The 21,981-nt window shown below is 32.6% G+C and overlaps 2 protein-coding genes across 2 annotated transcripts; both read left to right on the forward strand.

Annotated features, from left to right (window-relative positions):
• Positions 1-10,051: 10,051 nt before the first annotated feature.
• On the forward strand, positions 10,052-14,906 carry LOC131025941 (uncharacterized). Its single transcript, XM_057955719.1, has 7 exons — positions 10,052-10,190; positions 10,304-10,691; positions 10,900-11,819; positions 11,927-12,682; positions 12,866-13,147; positions 13,246-14,191; positions 14,330-14,906. The coding sequence occupies exons 1-7, from the start codon at positions 10,052-10,054 to the stop codon at positions 14,904-14,906; spliced, it is 4,008 nt and encodes a 1,335-aa protein (XP_057811702.1).
• Positions 14,907-20,481: 5,575 nt separating this feature from the next.
• Positions 20,482-21,981, forward strand: LOC131024458 (uncharacterized). Its single transcript, XM_057953968.1, has 4 exons — positions 20,482-20,724; positions 20,823-20,940; positions 21,019-21,171; positions 21,648-21,981. The coding sequence occupies exons 1-4, from the start codon at positions 20,717-20,719 to the stop codon at positions 21,840-21,842; spliced, it is 474 nt and encodes a 157-aa protein (XP_057809951.1). The 5' UTR covers positions 20,482-20,716; the 3' UTR covers positions 21,843-21,981.

The raw sequence follows: 21,981 nt of genomic DNA on the forward strand, positions 1-21,981 counted from the left end.
GAGAGATGAATTAATATCTGAAAATATAGTAGATGCCAAAAGAAATCTCCCAATTAATAAAAAATACGAAGCAAGAAGAAAACTTCTAAACTATTGGCGTTCCAAAATATAAATAGAATAACGAAATGCGGCAGAAATCATAAATAGCAAAGATAAAGTTGAATTATATATATATTAATACAGAGGCTGTAAAAGACCTTAACGCATTGAATACTCAAGCCAGCCAAAAGACAGAATATTCAACCATTAATAAATTAATACGTAATCTCACAAAAGCTAACTAACGTAATCTACACGAAATGGGCTAATTTTAAAACAAAAAACAAAACAATAAAAAAACATAGTAATACAATAAATGCCTATTGGTGACTTTTTGAAAAGTAGACGCCAATGTTGATATTGGTAAAAGACCAAAAATTAATTTAATAACATATTAATCCAACAAATAAATTAGGCCAATTAAAAATTTAAAAACCAAATTATGCAGTTAAATCAATCACTTTCGAAAAGATAAATTTAAGCAGTTTATATTTCAGATAAGCGGTTAAAAATTCAAATTCTTAAGCATAAATTCTCCATCTTCGCGATTCCACCAAAAGCAAGCAAACAATTGGTAAGTAAACATGTTCCATTTGTAAATTTATATTTTATTTATGATGATGTATGTGAATATCATGTTCTTCGATACAATATATGAATTATTAGGTCCTAAGGGTCTCGAATAGGTGTATGGGGGGGGAATACACTTATGGGCTATTTTTCAATCAATCCTCAATCAGAAGGATCTCAGTCAGAGATCAAAACGAAACTTTGCATGCAAACGAAGACGCCTGTTTTACTGAAATCAGTTTTGACCAAACAGGGTTGACGACTGATACTGAAAGCTCTTCAGTAAAGAGTTATCAGTTAAGTTGCTGGAACTTAATTGATGCAAGTAAGGGCTTCAGTCGAGTTTGCTAGAACAGAGACGATAACACTCTTCCTGACTATAAGAAGATAGATCAGTCAGACTGATATCGTACGCAGCGAAAATTAAACTTAGTTTCGAAATAGCCTCGGTGGAGCAAGTTGTTGGTTATGGTTTCTCTTTGCAGTTAGTCAGTGTTCAGTTTTATCAATTGAAATAACACAAGTAAGAATGTAAAACTGAAAGTTGTAAACAACACAGAGACTTTTACGTGGTTCGGAAAAACCCTTTCCTACATCCACGGTTGGTTGATCAGACCAACAATCCACTCCGCAAGTGCTTAACAGGTGCACTGCAAACCGAACAGTGTGCTTGCCGGGTGCACACAACCGTACACTGAAGAAAACCTTCTCCAGTACCCACGCTTCACTCGCGTCGGATTTCCCTTGCTTAACACAACCCGTGCTAAGACTCTCAGAGTCAGAAAACCCTTCTGACATCCGAATCACTCAAAACATTCTTATGGGGGGGAGGTTTGAACGAGTGCCAACTATACTTACAAAGAACAAGTTCTTTGAAGCAAGTTTGACCTTTGGCTTCTGGGTAAACAGATATATGCCTAGGGTCTAAGAGAATGTGTGTAATCAGCAGTGACTGATTTTGGCTTTGGAATTCTCTTCTTCGATTCAAGCTTTGGGGAGTTTTAAGCTTAAGGCTGAGTAGCAATTTCGGCAGAGCTTCAGCTTATGTTGTTGAATCGGTGAAGGTTGAAGTGATCCTCGAGCGCTATTTGTAGGAGAACTCTTGAATAGATCCGTTGGCGTAAATCGTCCTCAAGATTTCTTCCGTTGGAGAGCAATTCGAATTTGGGCTGAGGCTTCAATCTTCGAGGTTCCTTGTCTGGGTGGAAACGACTCTCTTTGATGGACAGGAGATGTGACGTCTCTGAAAAGTAACCACCAGATAGGAATGACCTCTGCAGAGATAAGATCCTGAGATCTCTGCATTTAATGCGGCTGTACTTTGTGAGTACGTGGCTTCATCTGAACGTTGGAAGATCAGTCCTAGGAGGAATGTTCAACTGATACTTGACTTTAGTATCAGTCATTTGCGCGCATTAAGTAATCAGTCTTCAACTGATTCTTCAACTGATACTTCAGTTGGTATCTGCAGTCTTCAGTCTTCAGTCCTTCGTTCTTCAGTCTTCAGTCTTCGACACCGCAAACTAAACTAGAAACGAACTCTAACACTTGAGTTCAAAACAATTCTAGTCTATTACAATTAAGTCCTATAATTTTTGGTATCATCAAAACAATGGTTAGGATATTTCACAAGGTTCCCAACATGAATGTCTATCAAATCCTTGGAGAATGTGATAGATATGAACATGCATAAATAGTTTTGTTGGGATGATTGTGTAATATACTGGAACTTGAAGGTCTTAAAGGTTATTTTCTTAAGGACCTATCAGCAAATATTGTATGAGTTTGTTAGTTGAATATGGAGCTGTTGGAGCAGACTTCAATCTCAGCCGTTGGATGAGTTTCTTTCTATTCAAGATAGGTCTTCATCAACAAAACAGAACAAGTGCAGCTGGGTTTCAGTTAGAGAGTAATCATCTTCGTTTTCTTCTTCATCTTTTACTGAGTGGAAAAAGTAAAGTGGAGAGGTGTGTGTTTTCATGAGAGATTGAGATGTGTTTTTGATCTGCTCATGTACTGTAACTTCGCTCTTGATTCTTGGCAATAAAATCTTCGATTTACTTCCCGTGGATGTAGGATAAGAGATTATCCGAACCACGTAAATTCCCATTGTGTTGCTGTTATATGTTTTGATTCATATTGCTTGATAGAGCTGATTGTTGTTGCGTTGGTGGTGGAAGATACCAGATTGAGTGCAATTGGTTTTCTTTCAATCTACAATTGGCGCCGTCTGTGGGAAACTCCAACCCGCGGTGCGATCTTTGCGATCTGATCTTGTCGGCGATTACTGTGATTACAAATCTTGTAATTGCTTTGATCGGCGATGGCGACAACAAGGTATGAAGCGGAGAAGTTCAATGGCAAGAACGATTTTGCCATATGGCAAATAAAGATGCGAGCCTTGCTGGTGCAGCAGGGGCTAGCTGGATTTCTGAGGGAAGAATCAAAGGATGCGAAGGCAACCGATGATAAAGCCGGAGTGGTCGATGCCAAGAATGCCGAATTGCAGGAGAAAGCTCATAGTGCAATTATCTTGAACTTAAGTGATAAAGTTCTAAGAGAAGTTGCCAAGGAGAAGACTGCAGCAGCTGTGTGGAGCAAGCTTGAAAGTCTGTACATGGAGAAATCTCTGGCAAATCGGCTGTATTCGAAGCAAAGACTTTACTCATTTAAGATTGTGGATGGCAAGAACATACTTGAGCAGCTGGATGAATTTAATAAAGCCATAGACGATTTGGAGAATATAGAGGTGATTCTTGGTGAAGAAGACAAAGCAATTGTACTGTTGAATGCACTGCCCAAGTCATATGAACACCTGAAAGATGCAATGCTGTATGGCCGTGATAAATCCATCACACTGGAAGAGGTGGAGTCAGCCATCAAAGCAAAGGAACTCCAGAAAATGTCAGGATCAAAGACTGAGACACCAGCTGAAGGATTGAATGTAAAAGCCAAGTCCAAGAAAGAAAAGAAGTTTAAGAAACCTCAGGAATCTGATAAGAAGTTTCAAAAGAAACCGAAGAAAGAGGATGGTGATAAGGAAGAAAGAAAATGTTTCTTTTGCAAGAAACCTGGACACATCCTGAAGAACTGCTATTCTTGGAAAAAGAAACAAGCAGAACAGCCCAAGGAATCAAATTCTGCAGACATCACTGAAGGATGTGAAAGTGCAGAAATGCTGAACATTGTGAATCACAGCATTGGTAATGATTGGATAATGGACAGTGGGTGCACATTCCATATGTGTCATGTAAAAGATTGGTTTACAGACATTGAATTTGGGGTGAAGGGATCTGTTATTTTGGGGAACAATGAGTCATGCCAGGTGAAAGGAATTGGTTCTGTAAAGATAAAGAACCATGCTGGACAGATTAAGATCCTACCAGAAGTCAGGTTCATTCCCAAATTGAAAAGGAACTTAATATCACTTGGAATGCTAGAAAAGAAAGGATATAGCTTCATGTCTGATGCTGGTTTTCTACATGTAAAGAAAGGTGATACTGTGGTGCTAAAGGGGGCAAGAAAAAACAGCCTATACCACCTTATAGGCACCACCATTGTTGGAGAAACAGAGATCAACACTTCGAGTGAAACTGAGCTGTGGCACAGAAGATTGGGACATGTTGGAGAAAAAGGAATAAAGCAACTTCAGAAACAAGACATTCTCCACATAACAACTCCTGTCAAGCTAAAAGTTTGTGAAGACTGTATATTGGGAAAGAGCAGAAAAGCATCATTCCCAACTGGAAAAATGGTTTCAACAAGGCCATTGGAATACATTCACTGTGATCTTTGGGGACCAGCAAAAGTCAGCACTATGAATGGAGGAAGGTACTATTTCTCCCTTATAGATGATTATAGTAGAAAGTTATGGGTTCATATCATCAAGCAGAAATCAGACACTTTTTCTAAATTTGAACAATGGTGTGCTGAAGTGGAAAATGAAACTGATCTTAAGGTTAGATGTATAAGAACTGATAATGGATTAGAATTTCTATCTGATGAGTTTGAAAGCTACTGTAAGTCTAAGGGGATTAAAAGGCATAAAACTGTACCTGCGAATCCTCAACAAAATGGGGTTATAGAGAGGATGAATAGGACTATATTGGAAAGGGTAAGATGCATGCTCACTAGCTCAGGATTACCTGTGAAGTTTTGGGGGGAAGCTGTCAATACTGCATGCTATCTTATTAATAAATGTCCATCATCTGCTGTGAACTATAAAGTGCCTAATGATCTGTGGTCTGGAAAGAATTCTGAATATTCTCATTTGAGAATATTTGGATGCCAAGCTTTTGCTCATATTAGGCAAGATAAATTACTGCCTAGAGCATTGAGATGTGTTATGCTTGGGTATCCAAAGGGAGTGAAAGGCTATAAGTTGTGGTGTCTTGAGCCTGCAAATCAGAAATGCTTGATAAGCAGAGATGTGACATTTATAGAGGAGAAAATGCCTTTCTTAGAAAAGGAAGATGCTGAAGTTGTAAGAAAAGAAGCAGCTCATTTCGAGGTGGAGTTTACTCAGAAGGAGCCTGTTCAAAATGAGCAACAAGATGATATGGAAATGGAATCAGATGCAGATGAAGCATTATCAGATGAAGGTGAACAAGATACTGATCTGGCAGACTATCAATTAGCAAGAGATAGAGTAAGAAGGGAAGTTCATCCACCAAGCAGATTTGGGCATGCAGATTTAGTTTCTTATGCTCTAAACATAGCAGAAGAGATCAACTATGATGAGCCTAAAAACTATAAAGAAGCAGTTCATTGTAAGGAAAAGGATCAGTGGATCAAAGCAATGCATGAAGAATTGGAATCTATGTATAAGAACAAGACATGGATACTGGTGGACAAGCCTAAGAAACAAAAATGCATTGGATGTAAATGGATTTACAAAAAGAAGGTGGAGCTAATTGATGGTGTTGAGAAACTAAGGTACAAAGCTAGATTGGTGGCAAAGGGATTTACACAAAAGGAAGGTGTAGATTTCAATGAGGTTTTCTCCCCTGTGGTCAAACATACATCTATCAGATTATTGCTAGCTATAGTTGCTCAAAAAGGTTTGGAATTGGAGCAGTTGGATGTTAAAACTGCCTTCCTAAATGGAGACTTGGAAGAGAATATATACATGATCCAACCAGAGGGTTTTATAGCTGAGGGTAATGAGAACAAGGTGTGTTTGCTTAAGAGATCAATTTATGGCCTGAAGCAAAGCTCGAGGCAATGGTACCTCAAGTTTGATGAACACATGAAGGCTATAGGGTTTATGAGATCTGACTATGACAGCTGCGTATACATCAAGAACACAACTGAACATGGAATGACATATCTTCTACTATATGTAGATGATATGTTAGTGGCAGGGAGCAGCAGAGATGAAATAGAAAAGGTGAAGCAGGATCTAAAAGCTAGGTTTGAAATGAAGGATCTGGGGCAGGCCAGGAGAATTTTGGGTATGGATATCTTAAGAAATAGAAAGGCTGGTACACTGTGGTTGTTCCAAGAAGATTACATAAGGAAGATACTCAGGAAATTTCAGATGGCAGAATCCAGACAAGTGCAGGTTCCTCTGGGGCAACATTTCAAACTCAGTTCAGATCAAAGGCCAATGACTGATGAAGAAAAAAGGTACATGAGGAATATACCCTATTCTAATATTGTTGGAAGTATTATGTATTGCATGATATGCACTAGACCAGATTTATCTCATGCTATAAGTGTCACAAGTAGATACATGAGTGATCCAGGAAAAGGTCATTGGGAAGCTTTGAAGTGGATACTGAGGTATCTTAAAGGAGCATCATCTGTTGGTATTATGTTTAGGAAACATAGTCCTGTAAAAGAAGATATATTAGAGGGGTATGTAGATTCAGATTACGCAGGTAATGTGGATACAAGAAAGTCACAAACAGGTTACATTTTTACACTCTATGGATCAGCTATTAGCTGGAAATCTGTGCTCCAACCTGTAGTATCTCTTTCAACTACAGAAGCTGAATATATGGCATTAACTGAGGCTGTGAAAGAAGCATTGTGGTTAAAGGGGATATTATCTGAGTTTGGAATCAAACAAAGGTGTGTGAAGATAAACTGTGACAGTCAAAGTGCAATACACCTTACTAAGCATCAAGTGTTTCATGAAAGGAGCAAACACATTGAAGTTAAGTACCACTTTATCAGAGATATTGTGAATAAGGGGAAGGTTAAAATTGTTAAGGTTGGTACTGAGGATAATGCCTCAGATATGCTAACAAAAGCTTTAACTGTTGATAAGTTCAAGCATTGCTTGAAACTTGTAAATGTGCTGCTTAGGCGGCAGTGAGTTCTTTAAACATGATGATAGCCCTGTACTGGGGCAGATTGGAAGGAAGTTGAAGCTTTTATTACACAACCAAGGTGGAGAGTGTTGGGATGATTGTGTAATATACTGGAACTTGAAGGTCTTAAAGGTTATTTTCTTAAGGACCTATCAGCAAATATTGTATGAGTTTGTTAGTTGAATATGGAGCTGTTGGAGCAGACTTCAATCTCAGCCGTTGGATGAGTTTCTTTCTATTCAAGATAGGTCTTCATCAACAAAACAGAACAAGTGCAGCTGGGTTTCAGTTAGAGAGTAATCATCTTCGTTTTCTTCTTCATCTTTTACTGAGTGGAAAAAGTAAAGTGGAGAGGTGTGTGTTTTCATGAGAGATTGAGATGTGTTTTTGATCTGCTCATGTACTGTAACTTCGCTCTTGATTCTTGGCAATAAAATCTTCGATTTACTTCCCGTGGATGTAGGATAAGAGATTATCCGAACCACGTAAATTCCCATTGTGTTGCTGTTATATGTTTTGATTCATATTGCTTGATAGAGCTGATTGTTGTTGCGTTGGTGGTGGAAGATACCAGATTGAGTGCAATTGGTTTTCTTTCAATCTACAAGTTTCATATGATTCTATATTTTCTGATTATCATGCTTGCATTAATTACGATTTGCAAATTAATTTTAAACTAACCCGTGAATTCGTTGGTTTGTACGAGTATCTTGAATGATTCCTGATACATAAATGATAAAATTCATAAGCAAAAAAATAAATTGCATATAATGAATTAAAACATTAGTAGTTTTACTTATCTGTTTACAGTCTTCTATAGATAATGAAGTAATTGACTCCTGCTATGAATATTTCATCAAACTTGCATAGAAAATGACTTAAGTGAAAGACAAATAAACAAAAGCACCATTTCTCATGTATATATTCATAGATCTAATGTAGAAATTGATAGATAGATCTATGAAGTGATGCTTAAAAAAATAATTAAAAAAAATCAACGAAAAAAATATAGAACTGTGTTTATAAAAATATATGTAATGCGAAAAAAATTTAAGAAAACAACCACTTCTCATGTAGATATTCATATTTATGTAACTAAAAATAAAGAAAAGCATCACTTCACATATAGATATTCATAAATCTACATCTTGATGTAAATATTCATAAATCTACATCTTTATGTAAATCTATACGAAGTGATATCTTAAAAATATAAATAAAGAACATATAAACAAAAAAATAATCAAAGAAAACATGAAGAACTTTTGTTTTAAGTAATACTTTGTGTAGATATTTATAGATCTACCAAAATAATCACAAAAACTAAACCAGAAAATGAAACATAACAACAAAAAATTAAAGAACTTTGTTTTAAAAAAATAGATCTATCAAATTAAAGGAATAAACTCAAGTAATCGAAAAAATAATCAAAGAAAAAATAAAGAACTTTTGTTTTAAGCAATACTTTGTGTAGATATTAATAGATCTATCAAAATAATCACAAAAACTAAACCAAAAAAATAAAATAAATTGCAGCAAAATCTATACAAAAACCAAACAAAAACAAATAAAATGAATCGCAACAACATCCATAGCTTCTATGTAAATCTTATACCTATATGTATATTTTCAAAACTAGAAGCATATAGAATGGAGAGAGGCTGCGAGTATATATAGAGAGAGAAGAGGTGTGGCTGCGAAATTTTGTGAGAGAGAGAAGAGGTGAGGCTGCGAATTTTTTTAGCTAAGTGGGTGAAGTGGATATATTTATAGTGTGCAAATTAGGGTTTGAGTGGGTGAAGTGGATATATTTATAGTGTACAAATTAGGGTTTGAGTAAGGTTACTGGGCTGATATTTGGGCTCACTGATTTTAGCCCAAAATTGAGTTGATATAATGATATTAGTTACGATTTTCAACTAATGTATTTTACCTATTACTAAAGATATAAAATGAATACTAGCGATTTTGCACGTCTGCAAAATGAATACTTGGTGCCGAACCAAGTAATAAATACTAATGTATTATAAGATGAATACTAGCGATTTATACCTTATGATTTTACCCATTACTAGATGCCGAACAAAATGAATACTTGATCTATTAGTCCACCATCTGTCATTTCATATATATGCACAATAACAAAGATTTACATATTGGTTTTATTTACTTATTTATTCATTGTTTGTTTTTCAGTAGGTGTAGTATTTATTACACATCATCGTTCATATTATTCGTTTATTAGTTTATAAACAATCCATTAAAGTCGATTATACACATGTGATATTGTATATCGAAAATATTTAATATATTTTATTTATATTTTTTTATTATATGTTATAATATATATATATATATATATGTATATATATATGTAAATTACATACGTAATATATTTGTAATTTTATAAATGTAATATATTTTTGAATTACCATTTCAAATATATTTTATTTTCAAATATATTATATATGGGATACGCATTACGAATTATAATATACATATTTAATTATGTAATTTTTTTTGAATCTGCTAGACATTTGTTATTAAAATATTTGTATTTTTAAATACTACAAATTTTAATAAAGTGCAAGGGTTAGTGGGCGCCAATAAATAGGTGCAAGGATACAATTTACAAAAATACTCGATATTATCCATTATTTGTTGCCGTTCGGCGGTTATGGGCATAATCAAGTTGGGATTAAATTGTTAAAAAAAGCAAATTTCAATTTTGGCAAAACTTTGAATGAGTCTCGACAACTGACACGTTTTTTTAAATATTACAGTTGTTCAAACTGTTGCATTCAATTTTAGCGGAAAATTTTGTATTTAACGCGCAAAAAAATTACCGTATATTATATAATACTTACATTTTTAATATTAAATTTTACAAATAAAAGAAAAATCGTTAGGCCAAGAAATAATTTAGCTTTTTTTTATATATTTTTTATAGTTAAATATATTTATACATTTAAATTAGGAAACCACATATTGATTTTTACTTCTTTTTTGCAGATAACATGGAGCATGCTTCAAAAAAAACAAATTATTGTAGAGGGAGTAGACATATTCCAGAAATCATTGATTTAACAAATGATGAACCATGTCCCAAAAAATCTTCTTCATTTATGGATTATGCAAGCACGAGCACAAATGAACGTCAATCTCAAAATGAAAGAAATGATGGAAGATCAGTAGTCATTGATTTAACAAATGAAGCGTCAAATGACACGGATTATCTGTCAGATTTGGTTGCTTCGGAAGAAGGTAACTAAATTTTCTTAATTATGATGAATGTTTTGGTATTAATTAGTTTTATTTGTATACTTATAATTTATATTATTAATGGTTAATGATTAATTCTAAATTTAATTTAACAGAATACTACGATCTTGGTGATCCAGTTTGTCGGTGTGAATTTTGCAATGCATTATTTTGGTATGATGAAAGAAAAGGGAAGTCTTGCGATACTGAAAATCCAACGTACTCATTGTGTTGTCGTAGTGATAAAGTAAAACTTCCAAAAATTAATCATCCTCCAACATTGTTGCATAACTTTCTTCATGGAAAAGATGCAAAGAGCAAACATTTTCAAGATCATATTCGATCTTATAATAGTATGTTTGCATTTACATCAATGGGAGAAAAGATTGATTTGAGTTTAAATACTGGCAATTCACCGCCAACATTTCGATTGCATGGTCAGAACTATCATTTGATGGGCAGTTTAATACCATCTGAAGGTGCTACACCAAAATTTGCTCAACTGTATATTTACGATACAGAAAATGAAGTTGCTAATAGGATACAGTCTGTGAGGTAACTACAATGTTTACATGAAGTATGTAATGATTTTTATTATTATTATTATTATTATTATTATTATTATTATTATTATTATTATTGTTATTATTATTATTATTATTTCATTTTAGTTATGTAAAGTTATTTATTTTTATTTGTGTAGGCAAAAAAGTGATAAAAACAATTTACATGCTGAAATTGTTTCTGATTTGAAGATAATGTTGGATGAAAATAATGTGTTAGTGAAGACATTTAGAATGGCAAAAGAGAAGATTATTGATCAAGGTCAATCTGATGTCAAGATAAAGCTTATTGGTAGACGACATGGTGATGCTCGAACATATAATCTACCAACCGTATCTGAAGTGGCTGCTTTAGTAGTTGGTGATTTTGATGAATCAATGGGGGATAGAGATTTAATTGTTGAAACACAAACCGGAGAACTCAAGCGCATTAATGAATTACATGCAGAGTATCTTGGTTTGCAGTATCCATTGTTATTCCCATATGGTGAAGATGGATTTCGTGAAGATATTCCTTTAAATGTGCCGGGAAGTTCAAGTGGTAATAACGCTTGCAGTATTGTTACTATGAAAGATTACTTTGCTTTTCGGTTGCATGAAAGAGAATCTGATGCGACGACAATTTTGACTTCTAAACGTCTATTCCAACAGTTTGTGGTTGATGCATACACTATGATTGAATCATCTAGATTGATGTATATACGCATGAATCAGAAAAAAATGCGGGCTGATTTGTATAAAGGCCTCACAGATGCTCTAATAAGAGGTGAAACAAATCCAGCAACCAGAGGAAAAAGAGTGATATTGCCATCAAGTTTTGTTGGGGGAGCTCGATACATGGTGCAAAATTATCAAGATGTGATGGCTATATGTAAATGGGCTGGATATCCTAATCTATTCATCACATTTACATGTAATCCAAAGTGGCCTGAGATTGTTAGATATGTTGAAAAACGAGGATTGAAACCGGAAGACCGCCCTGATATTGTTTGTCGGGTTTTCAAAATGAAGTTGAATAATTTGATTAATGATCTACGTAAAGAGAAAATATTCGGCATTGTGAGAGCAGGTATTATATTTAGATTACATTATTACTTTATGCATTATATTATTTTATTAATATTTATGTGATTTCGTAAATTAATTTATTATATTTCTATATTTATATTGTCACAGTTGTATACACTATTGAATTTCAAAAAAGAGGACTTCCACATACACATATTCTGCTCTTCCTTTGGAATGAAGATAGAAATCCTTCACCAGATAATATCAACGAAATTATTTCAGCTGAAATACCGGACATGGATTTAGATCTAAAGTATTATACAGCTGTACATGATTTCATGCTTCATGGTCCATGTGGAGTAGCAAATAAAAATTCGCCTTGCATGGCAAATGGTCGTTGCACAAAATATTTTCCCAAAAAATATGTTGAGACAACGAGTGTTGATGAAGATGGTTATCCAGTATATAGGCGTAGAAATAATGGGAGAACAATTTTGAAGAATGGTGTGCCTTTGGACAATAGATATGTTGTTCCGCACAATCGTTATCTTCTAATGAAGTATGGAGCACATATAAATGTTGAATGGTGCAATCAGTCACGGTCGATCAAATATTTGTTCAAGTATATCAACAAAGGAAATAATCGTGTTACTGCATGTTTCTATAAGAGCACGGATGATGGACATATGGAAAAGAATGTGGATGAAGTGAATATGTATTATGATTGCAGATACATATCACCATGTGAGGCTGCATGGCGAATCTTTGGATTTAAAATACAGTACAAAGATCCTCCCGTTGAAAGGTTAAGTTTTCATCTTCCGAATGAGCAAAACATAATATTTTCAGAGTCGGATACATTAGATGAGGTTTTGAGTAAACCTACAATTGGACAAACCAAGTTCTTAAAGTGGTTTGAGGCAAATAAGATATATCCAGAAGCAAGGAAACTTACATATGCAGAATTCCCAACACGATTTGTTTGGCACGCAAAGAAAATAAATGCATGAGAACTAAGAAAAGAAAGGTACTCGATTGGAAGAGTTGTTTATTTACCTCCTGGGAGTGGAGAAATGTATTATTTGAGATGTTTACTCAACATAGTACGTGGACCTACATGTTATGCGGACATAAGAACTGTTAATGGGATTGTATATGGTTCATTTAAGGAAGCTTGCTATGCAATGGGATTGTTGAATGATGATAGAGAATACATTGATGGTATAGTTGAAGCAAGTTGTTGGGCATCTGCTAAGTCTTTAAGAATGTTATTCGTCACATTATTGTCGTCCGACTCTTTTGGAAGCATAGCAGATGTTTGGAATGCATGCTGGATATATTTATCAGATGATATCTTATACAATCAAAGAACTATGCTGCATCATCCAGGTGAAATCATTACAGAGTTTTATATTATCATTTTACATGTTTTCTTTTTTATAATTACATTATATTATGGGATTATATATATATTTTTAAAATTGCAGAACTACAACTAACTGAAGATCAAATCAAGTGTTATACACTTGTGGAAATTGAAAAACTGTTGAGTAGTTTTGGAAGGACTTTGCGAGAGTTTGAAGGCATTCCTTATCCAAGTTCTGAATTCTTCGAAACTGATCAAAATAAATTGATCAGTGATGAACTAAGATATGATCGAAAAGCATTAACAAATGAACACAAAGCTTTGATTTCTAAGCTTACCGATGAACAACGATGTGTTTATGATACTGTTATTAATGCGACACGGTCAAATTATGGAGGAATGTTTTTCATATATGGGTATGGAGGTACGGGAAAAACATTCATATGGAACACTCTTTTAGCAGCTCTAAGGTCAAAGGGAGAAATTGTTTTAAATGTTGCTTCGAGTGGAATTGCGTCCCTGTTGTTGCCTGGTGGAAGAACAGGTCATTCACGATTCAAAATTCCCATAAATGTCAATGAGGATTCCATGTGCAACATCAATCAAAGTTCTCCACTTGCAGAATTGATTGTTAAGTGTAAGCTTATTATTTGGGATGAGGCACCGATGATGCACAAGTTTTGTTTTGAAGCATTGGATCGAAGTCTACGAGATATAATGCGGTTTGTCAATCCGTCAAGTGCATCCACCCCTTTTGGAGGAAAGACAGTTGTGTTCGGGGGTGATTTCAGACAGATACTACCTGTTATACCAAAAGGAAGTAGGCAAGATATTGTTTTTGCAACAATAAATTCTTCATATCTCTGGAGATATTGCAAGGTTTTACGGTTGACAAAAAATATGAGGCTTAAAAATATGGGCTCCAGTGCTGAAGCTGTGGAGTTGGAAGAGTTCTCTAAATGGATTGCGAGTATAGGTGATGGAACAATTGGAAGTGCGAATGATGGTAATGTCAATATTGATATTCGAACAAATTTTTTGATAAAATGGTCTGGAAATCCAATTGAGCACATAGTTAACACCATTTATCCATCAGATTGTTCCAATAATGTAGATACAAGTTATCTACAAGAGAGAACAATACTTGCTCCTACTCTTAATGCTGTTGAATCTGTAAATCAATACATGATTTCTTTGAACAAAAGTGAAAGACGTTTATATAGAAGCTCAGACTCAACTTCAAGATCAGATTCAATCACTGATTTGGTACAACAGGTGCATACCCCAGAATTCTTGAATAGCATCAAATGTTCAGGAGTACCAAATCATGAAATATATTTGAAGGTTGGAACTCCGGTTATGTTGTTGAGGAACATTGATCATGCAAATGAATTGTGCAATGGAACTCGATTGAAAATAACAAGACTTGGACAACATGTTTTGGAAGCACAAATTCTTACGGGAGATAATGCAAATACAAAAATTTTGATTCCAAGAATGTCATTGACTCCTGCTGATCCAAGATTGCCATTTAAGTTTGAACGACGACAATTCCCCCTGATTGTATCTTATGCAATGACGATCAACAAAAGTCAAGAGCAATCGTTTTCTCATGTTGGTTTATTCTTGCCAAGATCAGTTTTTACACATGGCCAATTGTACGTTGCAGTGTCAAGAGTACGAAGTCGAGCAGGACTTAAAATATTGCTTTCTGAAGATGGTAGAAATGATGATACTACTACTACAAATGTTGTGTATAGGGAAGTTTGTCAAAATGTATGACAATATGTGTGCTATTGTTTTGCATTTAATTATAATTAAATTTAATTTATATGAATATCATGTCTTATTTTCATATTTATTTATTTAAAATATTATTTGAAAATAACACTCAACGTGCAACACTTGCCGTGCAACGCACGAGTGGGTGTTCTAGTTTATAATAAAATAGGAGAGAAAACTAACTTTTGTTGAGGATATATGTGTCCAAAAAGTAGGAGAGAGTAATAAGAAAATTATAATTATATGTGAAGTACAATGACACATGGTGTAAATAATGAGTTATGTGTGAGGATATTTATTATAATATCGGTTTTTCTTTATTTTTTCTATATTCAACTTAAATATATTCCATTAAAAATATATTTTTAATTATATTTTTAATTTTTTATATAATAATTGAGTTTATATAAATTTTACATATGAATAAATATAAAAATATTTCTCGTGCATTTTACGAATGCAAATACTAATAAAAATTAAACTAAGAATAAAATCAAATTCCCAACTATATAATTATGCTATATCTTATTAAAAACATAGGACAAAAAAGAAAGATTGAACAAAAATATATATTTAATTATTGTTTTGATTTTCTTAAATTTTGCAGCACTAAACAAAAATATTTGAATTCAAAAATGTTTAGTGGGTGACATAACATAGTTAATAGGATTGATGACGTGATTTTATGATAACATTTGAATATATCAGGAAGTTAGGCAGTTAAGATATATATATTTCTTAAAACGAACTCCGAACAACAAATTGCATGAATATATGTTTGAAAAACTGACTCATAAACCCCACTGCTCCTCCTCCCCAACTCCCCCAAGTCAAGTCAAAAAAAAAACTGACTCCCAAAAATAGTACACAATTGAATTTTGAAATTTGCCGCTAAAATATAGTCATTGGAGTTGTTTTGTTATACTTCATCCGTCCACAAAAAATATTCTTAAAATGAGACGATATAAATTTTAATAAAATAGTTGAATATATTGCGAGTAGAGAAGAGGTCTCATTTAAAAATTAATGTTAATAATGATAATTAATTATATTGTTAGTGGAGAAAGAGACCCACCATTTAATCTAAAAATGAATAATGACTAATTTTTGTGGACGGATGAAGTATATTATATGAATATTTAAATTATTAATAATTATAATTAATATCAGCATTATAATTATAAAATATTAGACATTTTATAATTAATAAATAAATATTTTCATACACAAAGATAAAAAAAATATTATAAACCATATTTAAAGTTCTATAATTTTAATCAATATCCCACACTTAATTTAATAGTTTTAGATCTTTAATTAAATTAAACAAAATTATTAGCATAAACCTAATATATTAGTTTTGGGAATTTAAAGATTCGATTCAATTTGGGCTCAAAGAATCAACTTATTGAAAGCCCATCTTTAAATTCCCCAAAATTAATTAAAAGAAATACAAATACAAGTAAACCGAAGAAAGAATAGTGAAAACCCTACTTTCTATTCAAAACTAGAACGATCTCCCGTGCGATGCACGGCGAGTATCTAAATTAAACGACATCAATTACTCAATAAAATTTTGGATTTAAAAACATAAATTTTCAACTTTGTATAAAGTGTAATGACAATTATAGTTATTAAATAATTAATAAATATTTGATAATGAAAATTAGCATTATATTTTATTATAATTATAAAGTATGATGCATCATAATAAATAAATAATTCACAAATATAAAAAAAATAATTTGAAATTATATTTTTAATATATATATACTAATTTCATCTACAAAGTTAAATTAACATTAATACAAAAAAATTATTTTAAAAAAAGAGTTATAAAATGAACCAATATATATTTCTTCACCTCTATTACATTTAAACTATTATAATTTAAAAAATATATGTAAACACAAACATGTCATTAAAGAGAAAATTAACGCTCATTAAAGTAGAGAGGAAAGAACAAAATACTACTCCCTCCGTCCCAGCTTTTAGTATCCAACTTTCCTTTTTTGGCTGTCCCACATTTTAGTATCCATTTCTATTTTTGGTAAAAGTAGGTGGGGTCCTTACTCCACTTTAATTATTTTATCTCTCACATAAAATGTGGGACCCTTATTCCACTCACAACAAAACATCAATCACTTTATTAAAACTCGTGCTGTTCTCAACTAGATACCAAAAGCCGGGACGGAGGGAGTAATATTTTAAAACTTTAAATTATCATAACTTATTCATTCTAAATTAATTTTTTTATCAAAAGATGAAAGATAAAAGATAAATTTTGTAGCAAAGAGAGAGAGAAAAAAAAAATATAATAACAACAATTATTAAATTACAATAAAATAATTTCGATATAATATTAACAACAACAATAATAATAGTGCAAAAAAAGGAAGAGATAAAAATATAAAAGCATAGAGAAAAAGAAATAGGAGAGAGAAAAATAATTACCATAAGTTTTTTAATTACAATAACTTATTTGTTTCAAATTCATATTTTATGATTTTTATACCAAATTAAAGATCTTGTCATTATCTTTAATTTAAGATACATATAGAATATCTTTCCATATATCAATTTTTTTTTTTATTTTAAGAAAATCACTAAAATTTGAAAGAGAGAGTATAAGAGAGAGAAATTGTATGAAAAATAGTGAAAAAACGTGAGATAGAGAGAGGAGAGAGAAAAAACGTGAAAAATGCATAGTGAAAGGAAAGAGAAAAATTGGCGGGAACAAAAACTGGTGTTTCATATATATATATATAGATTTGAAATTTTATCTTATTTACGTAAAAACTTAATCATAGTAAAACTATTTTCCCGCCCGGTAACTAATTTTTCTACGACAGTTTTAATTTCGGAAAAATATGTAGTGAAACATGGATCAACATAGAAAGTAATTTTTTCGTGGATCTATAAAAATAATTAAAAAAAATTAACTAATTACTTTATCTCATCGTCATCTATATTTCATTACTTTCATTTCAAGATTTTTATTTTTATTTTTTTATTTTTTATATATTAATTCTGCAACATGTTTATACTTATATGATCAGTAGTATATAGTATCAAAATTTACTCTCTCTTTTTTTAATCTCAATTTCTTTAGGAGCAATAATATAGAAATAAATTTATAGAATTCTCTTTGGATATTTTATCATTTATATCTAATATTAAAATTGTAAAATAAAAATTAAAACATTTTAAAAGTAAACCGCCATTCCTAAATTAATGTTGTAATGAAGAATTAACAAATTATTTTAAGATCAATACGCTTAAACAATATAATTGGTTATATATTTAAATGTAATTATAGAATGAAGAATAATTGATAATTAAGAAAGAAATAATATATCTAAAATACTTTAGCGAATTCTTAATCACAAATCATATAATATTAAGGCCTCATTTGATACGCGGTATGAGATAAGGTGGGATATGCTTGACTGAGATGTCTTTTACTATACGTCATATTAATATCATATTTGATAGAAAATATTAAAATATCCGTAATACATAATATGTTGTTTGATATAAGTAGATATGTTAATACAAATAAATATAAAAAACAATAAAACATAATTAAAGATTTAATAAATTTAAACCATTTCTGAAATATAATTTTTAAGATGATATAATTTATTATTCAGCTATAAATTTATATTAAATTAATTTAAATTCTACTCTAAAAACAATACTTTTAAATTGAAGAGCTTTGAAATGAGCTAATATGATTTAAAAAAATACTAACGTGACTTCAATATTAAAAAAAAGAGTGGAGAGTGGAGAGAGGAAATAGGAGAGAGGAGAGAGGAATAAATTAATTTTATGATTTCAAACTACTGTGTTGTATACTGCTGCGAGAAGAATTTCAATTTCCTCGGAACCATATTCTGCGGCTGGCTTCTCTTTCCATTTGTTTTTTCTCATTTCGTAGGGACAATGTTACTAGCTTATTACATGAATAAAATGGAAAAGAAAGCAATAAACAGATGGGTTTGTAGAAGGAAGTTTACTCTTTTATTAATTCAAGGATCTTGTAGGACTCTTCTCTAGACTCACGATGATCGAAAATGCAATTTTTTCAATCGCTGGAGTGGAGCGTGTGTGGCGTGTGTCGGCGAGCCACGTCAGCGCCATGTCATCTCCGAACTGAGGAGAGCAAAAATTCGTGGGAAAAATGAACAATTAATTCAATCTGTGATAAAAAATGGAATTTTTTAAAATTATGGGAAAAATGAAATTCGGACAAAGTTGGTGATATTTGGTGCAATTAACCCTAACTTTTTTATGTCAATTTTTTTAAATATAATTTTTATATCAAATTAAAGATATTGTCACGATCTTTAATTTAACATCCATATTGAATATTTTTCACGAATCAAATTTGATGATTTCTAGAAAATAATCAAAAGAAAAAAGAGAAGTGAGATAAAATTTGGTAAAAATCATATAATAAAGATGGTGAGAGAAACGTGTGAGATGAGGGAGTTAGGAGAGAGAAAGTGTGATAAAATGAGTGATAGAAGGAGAGAGAAAATCTGGCGGTAAAAAGTTACCGTTAGAAACTGGTGTTTCATATATATATAGATTCCATGAATTTCATCTTTTTCGATGCAGCGCCGCTGCGTCCTCTTCTTCTTCTTCTTGCGCTTTTCTACTTTCTACAACGTCGCCCTTTTCATTTTCTTCGTCTTCTTTCTGCAACGATTATCTTCTTCTTCTTTTTTCTTTCTTTTTTTGCAAAATAATTTCATTACCTTCTTCTGAATTCTCATAAACAATAGTGGTGAAACTGCAATTTTCAGAATTATGTATAGTTGAAAGTGTCGATAGCCCCATATCGTTGAAGTGAATGCGTTGAAATTACAATAGCATCGGAAATGTAGCACCGCTTCTGCTTCTTCTTCCCTTTTTCTTTCATCGGAGTTATTCAAGTTCTTTTATCTCAATTAATAAGAGAAAAAGAAGATTCAAGAAAAGTTCTTATGCAAGACAAATTTGTTCAATTTCTTAAGCAGATTGAAGTTATTTTCTATTCAAAATTTCATCTTCTCTTTAATATAGAAGAAAAAGAAAAAAGCGCATTCAAGATTTTGAATTAGGAAATTTCTTGGGTAAAACAAATTTGTTCAATTGCTTAAGAAATTATCATCTGTCATTTTCCTTTTTATGATGAAGATTTTCAATTAATTTTGTTTGCGTGGCTGTTGAATTATTACTGGAATTTTCGTTTCTGTTATTGTGTTTTCCGAAATGTGATTGAAATTTTGAAAAAAAAAATGATTTGTTGCTGAAATTTTGGAAGAACAACTGAGTTTTTGCTGAAACCCACGTCTTTTCAAAGTATAAAATTTGAAAAAATAACTGCTAAAATTTTTTCGGGTAAAATATGTTCATATTATATATAGATAATAATAATAATTTTAATAAGGGGCTATGTGAGAAAAATGGAGGCTATATTTAAAATTACCCTATTAAATAAAGATCCATCGTTAATCAAGTAAGCCCAAGGAAACAGCCACAGCCCACACCCTTATTAATAGTATCAGCCCATGAACTAAATTAAGCCCAGCATTAATTAAAATCCCTCTGATTCCCACGCACAACCATCCCCAAAATTTGTTTAATCCCTAAACTTCTTTCTCCACCTTCACTTCTCAAATTCCGGCGAGTACCGTCGTAAGCAACCACCGTCGGCGCAACCCCTCCCTCGTTCCCTGCTTGCGACGAAAATCACTTGCCAGTGAAAGCTCATAATTTACTGATAATAAGTTTTATTACTTGAAGAAGTAAGCAGCCTGGCGATGAAAGTGTACGTAAAGAGTTTCTACTAATTTAACATAGAAAGCCGTTACCTTTTTCAGAGAATTAACACAGAAGGCAGTTACCTTTTCCTCTAATTTATTTCAGAGTTGAGGCCAGTGCTGGTGCTCTCACTAATTTTGAAGTGCTTGACCTTTTGAGATCAAGAGGGGCTGGAAAGGATGCCTCTCGAGCTATTGCAACAGTATCTCAATCTGAGTTCAACGTTAGGAATTCGTAGTTATGATCATGAAGTTATGTTTAGATTTTATTGCATCTCTCATATTTTTTGTTTTTCATTTAGGTTTTTGATTATCTAGAGGGGACTGTTGCTTGCAATCAAACAAGGGAAATTATTGATAACTTTGTTGAGGAGTGCCAAAAATTTGAGCTAGCCAAGGCAGAGATTCTTAATATTGTGAATATAAGACCAAGAAGTGAACCTGAGCTTTTCCCGGTAATCTGTCATTTGTTGTTATCGATTTCCTATTCTTTGCTCTGTTTTTAATCCCTGCTGTGTTGTTGAATTGCCATTCGTACTTTGTTTTTTCAGATTGTTTGCATCTTCTAGTTTAAAGAGCCATCCACATTGTGAAATTTACCAATGTTGTGTATCCACTTATGTTGAGTTTTCCTATCCAAGTTATATTAAAAGTTGGTAAATCAATCAGTGTGGCCCTTAGTTCAAATACTAGATGAAGTTATTATTTTTCTGAATCAGTTTGAGCTGCTATGCCTTGGGTTTATGATAATTCGTGGCGAATATGAGATTATTTGGTATTCTTTTCTGTTTGTTGTTGTTTAGGTTACTCTGGTTTCAATGCATGAAGTTGTCTTGGGTTCTTCTTTAATAGACATTTTTAGAAGTCCAGTATCATCATTTCTCAACATTGGTAATGGATTCTTGCATGTTTATTTTCTCAATTTTACCAGTTCATAGAGGAGTGTGGGCCAGAGCCACGTATGGAAGATAAGGCCAACGACCTTGTAGAGATCATCACACGGATTTTGCCACCTCATGCGTCTCAGGTGGATGAAGCGAACGGAGAAGCTGCAGAGGGGGAGGAGGCGAACGAGGAAGCTGCTGAGGGGGGAGAAGAGATTGAGCCTCAACCAAATACTACGTAGTATTCTTCCACCACTGTATCTGCTGAATTTGTTTATGAACTTTAGACATGAACTCTTGAGTTAGTGTAAGAAGGAAAACAGTAGAGTTCATTTTTGCAGTGACTAATCATGTTTATGTTTATGTTAGAATTTTATTGCA

This window comes from Salvia miltiorrhiza, chromosome 5 (assembly GCF_028751815.1).
Source record: "Salvia miltiorrhiza cultivar Shanhuang (shh) chromosome 5, IMPLAD_Smil_shh, whole genome shotgun sequence".
Classification (NCBI taxonomy): Eukaryota; Viridiplantae; Streptophyta; class Magnoliopsida; order Lamiales; family Lamiaceae; genus Salvia; species Salvia miltiorrhiza.